This window comes from Molossus molossus, unplaced genomic scaffold (assembly GCF_014108415.1).
Source record: "Molossus molossus isolate mMolMol1 unplaced genomic scaffold, mMolMol1.p scaffold_m16_p_10, whole genome shotgun sequence".
Lineage (NCBI taxonomy): Eukaryota > Metazoa > Chordata > Mammalia > Chiroptera > Molossidae > Molossus > Molossus molossus.
Genome location: NW_023425345.1, coordinates 78,508,964 through 78,519,531, shown reverse-complemented (window position 1 = coordinate 78,519,531; position 10,568 = coordinate 78,508,964). Strand labels below are relative to the sequence as shown.

Sequence of the window (10,568 nt, the reverse complement as noted above, 5' to 3'; positions counted from 1 at the left end):
CCACAGAGAGAAAAGAAGATACCAGAGCCCAAGCCTACCTGAGTTTTTGAAAAGGCCGCGATGAATACTTCCTCATCCTTTGGAGACCCGGTGTACTTTTGGGGGGGAATCGAATATTTTAAAAAGAGTAGAAAACAGACAGAGGTCTGATTTTCTCTGATGGAGGTCTTCACTTGGTCTGCAGAATTTCAAAGGAAGAGGGAGCCCAGGAAAGAGCCCTGGAATCACCCACATGGGCCAACTCTACCATTTGGGCTGCCTGCTCTTCTGAACTCTTGATTCTAGACCACTTGGTTTCTCCTTTAAATTTGTCTTTCTCTAATAAAACTTTAGTTCTTGCCCTGGCCGGTTTGGCTCAGCGGTTAGAGCGTCGGCCTGCGGTCCGGAGAGACCCGGGTTCGGTTCCCGCTAAGGGCATGTACCTCGGTTGCAGTTTGTCCCCGGCCCTGGTCGGTCATGTTGGTGGCAACCACTCGATGTGTCCCTTTCACATCGATGTTTCTCTCTCTCTGTTCCTCTCTCTCCCTCCCACTCTACCTGAACAAAAAAAAAAGGAAAAATGTCCTCAGGTGAGGATAAAAAATAAAATAAAAAAATAAAAACTTTAGTTCTTAGTTACCTTTGCAGTGCACCCTTTGCTTTCACGGGGAATAGCTCTTTCATCAGGAGAGGGTGGAGGGAGCCCGAGACCCTTTGGACCTGAAGAGTTTGCTCTGCGATTTGCTGTTGGCTGCAAGGAGGAGTTTCATCTTCAAACCAGCGGCACCCCTGGCTGACTGATCAGCTGACTGGCGTTTGCACACAAAGCATGGAAACTTATTAAAAGCTTATTAATATCTCTAAACTCCTGGCTGTTTGACTTTTCAATGCATGGTGTCACATTACGGGGAGGAGGGTTTGTCAGATTCGGCATGTTAGTTACGCTTGGCCCAGACCCATGCTAATATCAAGGTGTTCTCGCCAAGCACGGACTTACTCGAGCATCACAGGGGTGGCAGGGCTGGAAAAGGCTCATCTCACAGGTCCCCAGGCTGACAGCCAGAGCATGGAGGCCACCTCTTGCCCAGGGTCTCCCTGAGACATGGCAGAATTGATGCTCAAATTTTGATCTCCTGACTTCCCAGCCCCTGAGATTTACCATTTCCTGTGGATGGATGAGGTGCCCCAAATCGAACGTTGGCCCACTGTGATTATGACCATGTCCTCAAGGCCCAGACAAGTGGGAGAAAGGATGAAGCAGGCAAGAAATTTGGAAGAAGCCAGTCTGGTGTCAGCTGACAAACCTCAAATGGCAGCAGCCCGAGCGCTGAGAAGCCGTGGCCCCCCATGGAGCTGCAACCCTTTGGGCCTGAAGTGAGGATTCATCAGAATGCACAGGGCCTTAACTTCTTCTCTCAGGGAAAGGCTGGGGAAGGGGGCGCAGAGGGGGCTGGCAGGTGGACATACGCATGGAATAGTCACGGCCAATCTCGGAGTCACTCCAATGGATAAGGGCTGATATGCACAACTCCTGCTCTACCAGCTGCCTGAATTTATCAAACTATCCCAGGCCTGACATGCCTGGAGCCCAATCCTGGGACTAGTTGGGGATCAGAGCCAGGAGGAGATACTTCCTGCCCTCCAGAAACTTCCAGCTTAATCCGGGCTCCAGACACACCCAATGACATCCTTGGCTCCGAGCCACACAGACAAAACCAGAGATCCTCAGGGTTCTGAACACTGTGGTGCAGGGGGAGGGGGATGTGCGCATGCAGGAGGCAGGGTGGGGAGGGAGAGTGTAGAGAGCACTGAGCAAAGGCAAACGGGAGGAGGGGTGTGGGACGGCCTATGTGTCCATGTGGGATGGTCCTTGTTGGCCTCAGAGGGTAGACTCGTCTCCATTAGGTGGAGCCCTCATCTAGGAAGATCAGCACTGGGTGGAGGGGTTGCTGGGGGCTGAGGAGCAGGTGGAAAAAAGATGGAGGGAGCCTGCGTTTGACATAGGGAGCACACACATAGGCTGGGGACTGGTTCGAACCAGGTGGGAGAGGGTGAGAGTGATGAGTTTGGGATGGGATTCCAGCTGCTGGGGATACATGGGGTATGGCCAAGGAGAAAGAGGTCATGGGGGAGCTGCGGCTGTGCTCCAGGCCTGAGGGGACTAAGTTGGAATCAGGCTACGGAAGTGGACAGGAAGAGGCAGAATCACTGGGGAATTGGGGAAACACTGCACCATTGGGGTGGGGCTGGAAAGGATTGGACAGCGGGAGACGGGGCACAAGGGAGCCGCGTGTCGGACGTTGGAGGGGCGCACGTTGTGTTCACGAGATCACATAGCCTTGCATCGCAGCAGCATTTATTGAAACACCGAATGAGCACCCAGAAGGCAAGCCACCCACGAACAGTCGTAACAAGCTGGGAGACCAGGAAGTGGCCTGACCTTCTCCATCCCACCCGCTCCGTGTCGACTCCTCCTGCACGGGCAAGGTCAGATCTGGAGCAACCATGGAGTTTTCTTTGAAATGTATAAGCTGCTTTGAATAGCAATACCTGTCCAAAGTCAAAAGTATTTCCCTCCCCATAATGCGTGTCTCAACTGGGAGGCCGTGTGAGGAATCTGGCTGGAACAGGTTAACCCAGAGGAAGGCAGCCAGTCGGGGAGAGAGAAGCATAACACACAGGAATGACCACTGGGCAGGTGCTCCCTGCACACACCATCCCCACCAGGAGAGGGAGCCGCTGGGTGTGGGGGGACTTCCTCTCTGATTCTCGGGTTGTGGAAGACCCCAGCATGGTTAGGCTCATTTCTTGTCCCAGGGGCAGGCCAAGCTCCCATGATGTCCAGTCACCCTGGGTGGCTGGTAATGTCCCAGAGAGCGTGGTGAACAATACAAATTGACCACGGCTGTTTCTGAGTCAAACAACTTAAGCGAAGGGCTGGGCATGACTCTCTAACTGAAGCCAAGAGGAGAACCAGGAAACAACTCCCTAAAAAGAGAAGGTGATGGAGCGGCCCCAGGGTCTGCCCCTCTGTAGGAACATGTAGAGAATTCCAGAAGCAAGCACACATTTTCATTCACACACCATCTGTGCGTAAATGGAGGCCGCGGCCCCAGACTCTACGCAAAGCGGACAGACCGGCTGCTCCCGCAGCTGAAGCTGGAGGCGCGGGGCTGACACGGGGCGCAGGAGTCAGGCGCCATCACCGTGATGCTGCCCCCGGTGGCCACGGGGCCAGAGACAATCTGGCGCCCAGGGGTGGTGCTGCACGTGAGGCCCCCACAGGTGACTCCGCCGCGGGAGCTGCTGACGCCTGCGGGAAGAGGACACGCTGGGATGAGCAGCCTGCTGTGCTCTTACCAACCCCGGGACAGGCACTAACTGCTTCCGCATGGCAGGAGCTTCCTCCTTCTTAAAGGGTTCTAGTGGTTAATAACTCGGCCCCCCTTCCTCTCAGCACCTCAGCCTTTCTAGGGGACTGGGGCAAGAAGGACTAGGCGACCTTGGGAACCCAAAGGGGCAAAGCTGCCTAGCCCCATTTCCATGGCCTGCAGTTCACATCGCCACCAGGGAGGGCGCTCAACCCTGCTTTCCCTATAACCCTCTTCGTTCCCTAGTGAGACCCCAGGGAAGGATGAACCGGCAGCCCCCGAGTCAGGAACACTCCAGGTTCAGTGGGTTAGGCAGTAGGGTTCAGCTTTGTCCATCAACAAAGCCATTTGCTAGGGGGTTTCCAGCAGATACTTACAAACATTCACGGAGCCCACACCTTCACACAGCCTGTGAAGATAGAAAAGTGTTAACTCAACACTGAGCTGGATTCCTTGAGATTATGGTTGCTTGGGAACAGAGAGGGCCGTCCTGTGTACAGATCCCACCCCCAGAAGCAAGAAAGGCGCTTCTTAAGTCTGCATTCAAGGCTCACTTTCTTTAACTGTTCTTTGACCATGGAGACAAGGCCTTCTGATTTTCTGCAGAGGTGGGTGAGATAATGAACTCTACCCATTGCTTCCAGTGTGAGAGGCCAGGCCCGTGCTCACAGTGTGATGGGGCTCACAGCAAGCAGTTAAATCACAAGCACCAGTGTGATTTGTGGTCAACAAAGATCTACTCCGTGCATAGGTATCGAGTGCACTGTCTTCAAATGCGCTAGCCTGCCTGCAGGCCAAGTTGCAGCCTCCTCCAGGAAGCAGTGCAAAGACAATGGATTTCAGAGGCACATGGCTTGGGTGCAGGTCCTGGCTATTGCAATTATTAACTGTGTAGCCACGAGAAAGTCACTGAACACTGAACCTTATTCCTTATATTTGGATGGGAAAAATGATACCTACCTCATCAGACTGAGGATTACAGTGAGCACTTAGCACAGGTTGAATACATAAGAAGCATTCGATAGTTATTACTACTGGAGCTTGATCTGTGCTAGCGGTGGGCAGAAATGTAACTCACACCTGGGCTTACGGAAATTTACCCCTAGAAGAGCAGAGCCCCCACTTCCTATACCCCACAAGGTCCTCCTTAGCCCCACCTGTGCTCCTCGCCCTCCAGCAGGCGCCTGTAGGTGGCGATCTCGATGTCCAGGCCCAGCTTGGAGTTCATCACCTCCTGGTACTCCTTGAGCAGGCAGGCCATGTCCTGCTTGGCCTTCTGCAGGGCAGCCTCCAGCTCAGCCAGCTTGCAGCGGGCATCGGTGATGGCCGCCTCGCCCTGCTGCTCTGCCTCGGCCACGGCGGCCTCCAGCTTGGCCCGCTATGGGGAGGAAGATGAAGACAAGGATGAGAGAGAGAAGGTGCAGCTTATTTTACACAAGCTGATGGACTATGGCAGGGAGGAGAGGGTCCCAGAGAGAAGGCAGGTTAACTCCCTTTGACCACGTAGTTAATGGGGTGTAAACATGAAGGGGGAGATGGTTAAGCTTTTCACCAAATCTCCTTGGCAGTGGAAAAGGGTGGCCAAGAAAGGGGTCATCAGTGATATGATTTATACCAGCTCAAGTGTTGTGTAGTAGAGTCCTTGCCCACTCTCTGGGTCACATGCACACCGTGAAGCCTGACTGAGACCAGGGGGGCAAAGGACCTCGTGCTGTAGTCTGCCTGTGCTGGGTATCCAAGTGCTCCCCACATTCGTACCTGGCACTTGGCATTCTCAATCTCGGCCGTCAACCTCTGGATCATGCGGTTCAGCTCGTTGATCTCCTCCTTGGTGCGGCGCAGGGTCTCCCCGTGACGGATCACTGTGGCCTTCATCTCCTCACACTGGGGGAAGCAGAGACTCAGGATGTGACGTGCCACCCACTCAGGACACCACGGATGACAGGGCAGGTTGTATAGTCTCAGCCTGGGCCACCGTCCTTGCAGCCCTGTCCTGCCACCTCAACCTGAGAGCTGTCTGCCCTCTGTTACCATCCCTAGGATCAGGACCCCAGACAAAGAAGCTTTTCTCATATGTACCTGGCATGCCTCCCACTGCCAAGTGTAGAGGCAGGTGTCCTGTGGCACTCACCTTGCTGCGGTACCAGGACTCAGCCTCAGCCCGGCTGCGGCTGGCGACATCATCATACTGAGCCTTGATCTCGGCCACAACACAATCCATGTTCAGGTCCCGGCTGTTGTCCATCTTAACGATGACCGAGGTGTCTGAGATGTGAGCGTGGAGAACCTGGAGCTCCTGTGAGACCAAAACCCATGCATTTGGTTCTGCTGCCTGATCTGGGCTCTCTGCTCCACTCCTGGGGGCAGTGCCCACTCTCTGGAGGGGACACTGGTCATAAATGCTTCATGACTCCCAGGTTCCCACCCACTGTCATTCACACACAGACACATTATAAAACGATAAAGCTGGAAGAGGCCCTAGAGGTCAGCTGGGGAGAGCCTCTGACTTAACAAATGGGGAAACTGAGGCCCGGCATATGAAAGACCCAACCCAAAGTCATCCGGCAGGGGAATGGTGTTTCATTGCCAGGACTAATGATTTGTCCATTAATTATGACCCCTCTCTGACTAGAAACCCACCCTGATGCCTACCCCCATAGGTACTTTTATATCCATGTGCACATAGACATGTGTACAGACCAGCACACAGGCACACACACTGCAGCATGCGGAGGTGCTCACAGACAGGGTGAGGCCTGACCACATGCAACCCACAGTCCTCTGACACGTATGCCAGGCACTCAACTCGGCACATACACACAAGTGTCTGTGACAGCCACATACCATGCCCTTTTTGCTTGTGTGTACATGTTCTTTTCATGCTTATATTACGCATGGGGCAAACACATGCACACAGCACACCCTCTCCCCTCTCCCCAGATCTCCATATCTCCCCTTCACTGCTCTGGCTGGTTGGCAGGGGCCTCCTCACCTCGTCATAGAGGCGCTTCAGGAAGCTGGACTCCTCCACTAGGGCCTCCACATTGGCCTCCAGGTCTGATTTCCGCAGGTAAGCGCAGTCCACGTCCTGGTGGTGGAGAGAGGAGGAGGGGCGTGGTGTGGGGACACCCGAGGAACGAAGGTGCCTCTGAGGTCAGTGTGGTGACCACGCATCCCGTTGGAGGTTGCACAGATGGGTGCCCTCCCTCCCTGCCCTGTGACCAGTCCCCTCACCTTCTTGAGGACCACGAACTCATTCTCTGCTGTGGCTCTCAGGGCCACCTCCTCTTCATACCTGAGTGTGGGGGACAGAGGTGCCAGAGCTGAGAGGTCGGCGCTTGGATACTATCCCAGTTCCCAGGCAAGCTCTTCTGGGGCCAAGAGGGATGAACTCCCTGCGAATGCTATCTTGTTCTCTCCATGGTCTACTTTGTGTGTTATTCATGGGCTAGTCCTTGTGCCAGCCTGGCTTATTCCATCCCGGGTCTCTGCTTGTGGGGTGAGAGCAGGGAAGCACGCTCTCCCTGAAGTCTAGAATCATCTGTGCATCCCAGACGCAGAGAGAGCGAATGCCCTGGGCAGGGAGCGCACAGAGATTGTGTCAAGCAGGTGAGCTGGGAGGGCAGGAACAGAGGCAGCTGCGGAGCTCCACAGGGATTCTTTCCTCACCCCCCACCCCCCCCCCGGAAACCAGCTCTAAGACCTCCAGGACCTCCCGGGGTGGAGGTGGGGCCAAAGGATCAGAAGAAACCTGGGTCTCTCCGGGACATTCCCTGGGATTCCAGGGAGCTCCGGTTGACAGGCAGGAACTTAGAGAAGCTGTTTCCAGAAGGTAGCAGGCGGAGCCTTCCCTTCCCTCTGTGTCCCCCCTGGTTATCCTGCACTCACTTCTTCTTGTAGCCCTCCAGCACCTCCTGCACGTGGTTGAGCTCCGAGGCCAGCCTCCCGCTGTCGGCCTCCACACACTCGGCCTCCCGCCGCAGCGTCTCCACGTAGCCATTGAACAGCGGCTCCAGGTTGCTCTCACAGCAGCGCTGGTTCTGGTAGAACTGCCACTTGGTCTCCAGCAGCTTGTTCTGCTGCTCCAGGAAGCGCACCTGCCGCCCAGGGTCGAGAAAGAGGCTCAGTGGGGGGTCTGGGGGGCATGGTCCACAGAGCTTGCTCTGCCCTGGTGTTCCCTGGACAGCCAGGGCCAGCTGAGGCCTGAGCCAGGGGGTTGAGTGTCTGCACCTCAAGGGCCCTGGCTCCCAACCCCCAGAGAGGCAGTGTGCGTATGAGGGAAAGCACCCCAGCTTGAAACCAAAATTGGTACAAGTCCCAATTCTGCCACTGTAAGTGGGAAAGTGGCCTAAGTTCTTGGTGCTTGGTTTTCTTGTTTCTAAAACAGAGATGATCATAGTACCTTCGTTAGAGTTGTGAAGACTGAACAAGTTAATACATGCAAGTGCTCAGAACAGTCCCTGACACATAGTAAGTTCTTCACTAGTTTAACTATTTCTGTAATCACTATAATTAACAATTATTATAATCCATTTATGCAACACTTATTGAGTATTTGCCATGTGGTGCCAGGGCTTGTGCAAGATACACACGCACACACACACACATAGACACCCCCCCAAACACACCTATTTATATCTGTATCTGTATCTGTATCTATCTATATACATCTATCTATCTATCTATCTATCTATCTATCTATCTATCTACCTACCTACCTATCTATCATCTATCTATCTAGTTCATTCAATTCTTACAATCTGTTGGGTGGGGAGATGTTATTTCCCTCAGCACACAGATGGGGAAACTGTACATGGTGTGAGATGCCTAGCTTATTGTCACACTGTGATGGAGACAGGATCTGCTCACTGTAGTATGTCTAAGCATACTGAGTCCCCTTCACCTGCTCACTACAGTGTGTCTAAGCAACTCATCTAAACTCTCTCAGCTTCAATTTGTTATTCCAAACAAATGGAGATAATAATATACCCCACTGGGTCATTTCGAAAATTAAGATCACTACAGAGAAAGTGATAACAGGAAGGTCACACCTGTGGCTCCAGAGCCTCTGATCCCAGACCCCAGAGCTTGGTCCTGTCTACTCCCCCAGAGTGAGGCATCACGGACACTGGAGGAGCCAACACGAAGGCAGGTGTAGAGGTGGCCTTTTTGGGAGGCAGCCTCACAGCACTGTGGCATTTATCACACGGTGTCGTGGGCCTCCTCTCACCAGCCTGGCCGCCTTCCCTTCCATAGTCTCAGCCTCCATCCATGAAAGACGCTCCAAGCCTGGTTGGTTAACTGTCACACCTCCTTGCTCACTGCTGTCCTTGGAAAATAACACTGACAGCTAACATTTATTGAGCACTTACTATGTGCTCGCATTTTTTATGTATGTACCCATTAATTCTCACAACCACCAATTGAGGCTGGTTCTGTTATCCAGGCACGTAACTCGCCTGAGGTCCCACTCTGCTGAGGGGCCCAGCAAGGATGGGCGGCAGCTTGGCTCCCAGCCGCGCCCCAGCCCCTTCCGAGCTGCCTGGGCCATGAGCCACATGCCCTTCCTTCTCCCTGTTGGCTCCCACTCTTCCAGCACCCAGTGCCCAGTCCAGTTGCAAGGGCAGCTCTGATACTCCTTTGTTATCTCCAGAAGCTCACAAGCACTTCAGACCACAGACTTGATTTCTGGACCACTCTGGGCCCCCGATACACTTTGTTGGAATTAGTGCAAACTGATCCTCCTGCCTGTAATGGCTGCGTTTCTCCCTCTGCTGGCTCAAACCTGGCTGTCGCGCTGTCTCCCCAGCAGACTGGGACCTTCCCGAAGGAGGGCAGGGCTGGAGCCTTCTCTGGACCATCCTGGGCCTCACTGACCTTGTCGATGAAGGCAGCGAACCTGTTGTTGAGACACTTGATCTGCTCCTTCTCCTCATGCTTCACGCACTGCGCATCGGGGTCGATCTCCAGGTTGAGGGGCGTGAGGAGGCTCTCGTTGACCGACACGGTGGTGATGCAGGGCGGGCTGGGGCCGCACACGCCGCCGGAGCGGTATCCGAAGCTGCGGCCGCAGGAGCCGGCGCGGAAGCCGCCCACAGCCATGCGGGGCCCACAGGCGCCCAGGTGAGAGAGGCTGCGGCTACCGAAGCCGCTCAGCCCCCGGTAGCAGGACACACCCCGATAAGGGGCGGCGGTGATGCAGCATCGGTTGCCGGTTTTGGGGGCCACAGCCGAGCAGGAGCTGAAGGTCCTGGTGACCCCACATCCTGGGTTGATCCGGTAGGAGCGGCAGGACATCGTGTGCGTCTAGGCAGAGGCTCGTGCCGCGGGAGTCTTCCAGGGCGGAGGGATGCCCTGCTCAGGTTCTTCTGGCCTCTCTGATCCTTCCTGGTCCTTTTATTGGTGGGGAGAGGTAGGGTTGGCTGCATAAAAGTAGTGAAAAGGCATTTTATGTTGTTTATTGGCTTGGGGAGTTTGCCAGCAACTCCCCAAAGACTCATCTTAAAGGTGAGCTCAGTGGCGACTCTGGGACTCCGTGAAAGTATTGAAGATGTTATTAGGAACACTGTGCGTTTGCACTTTTCATCTTCAAAGCTCGTTTACATACATTAAGTAATTAATTTTCTCATATTATCCCTGTGGGATGGCCTCAACCCACACCTGGAGACGGATTTGAACTCCACAACAGTGTGAGGTGGCTGGCTTGGGGTAGAGGCAGAGCCGCTGTCTCCGGGAGAAGCTCTAGGGTCCCAGGTTGGGCCAGACCACGAGAAGGGATTGCCCCTTTCCTCCTGCTCCGCGCAGCATCCATTGTCAAGTGAATCGCTGCGTTTCAGGGGAAGGTCAGGCGGATCCTCACCCACCCAGGCAGCATTGCCTGGAAGGTGGTTCAGGTCCAGAGGGGCTTTTTTGGCCATGCTCCCTGCAGGACGGAGGGGTGGAGTATGGTCTCTTAGAACCTTCTGGATTCCAGTCCAGAAGACTCCGCTCCAGAGCCTTCATTTCTCACCCAGCAAGACTGCAAAACGCTTAACTCTCAGCGGTCTCAATAACAGCCACTTGTGGTAATGGGAGCCTCCCAAAGCCACTTTCTCCCGCTTGGCTGAAGGACGGAGAACCCTAACCTGGGATAACCCACTGCTATGAACTTGCTCTGGGCACCTGCCCCTGGCAATTTAAAAAGAAACAGGTCCTTTCAGTCTCTCTTCCAAGACCGCC

At 54.4% G+C, this 10,568-nt stretch overlaps 1 protein-coding gene across 2 annotated transcripts; it reads right to left on the bottom strand.

The window, feature by feature from the left end:
• Positions 1-3,098: 3,098 nt before the first annotated feature.
• LOC118623594 (keratin, type II cuticular Hb5) lies at positions 3,099-9,720 on the bottom strand. 2 transcript variants are annotated; one of them, XM_036251346.1, is made up of 9 exons: positions 9,228-9,720; positions 7,239-7,447; positions 6,585-6,645; positions 6,343-6,438; positions 5,482-5,646; positions 5,109-5,234; positions 4,508-4,728; positions 3,724-3,759; positions 3,099-3,285 (listed from the first exon to the last, which is right to left on the bottom strand). In XM_036251346.1, exons 1-9 carry the CDS (start codon positions 9,645-9,647, stop codon positions 3,099-3,101), a joined length of 1,521 nt encoding a protein of 506 aa, XP_036107239.1. In that variant the 5' UTR covers positions 9,648-9,720. The 2 variants fall into 2 exon arrangements, with proteins under 2 accessions (XP_036107239.1, XP_036107238.1); XM_036251345.1 differs by having other exon boundaries at positions 3,099-3,292; positions 3,728-3,759.
• Between the last annotated feature and the right edge of the window lie 848 nt (positions 9,721-10,568).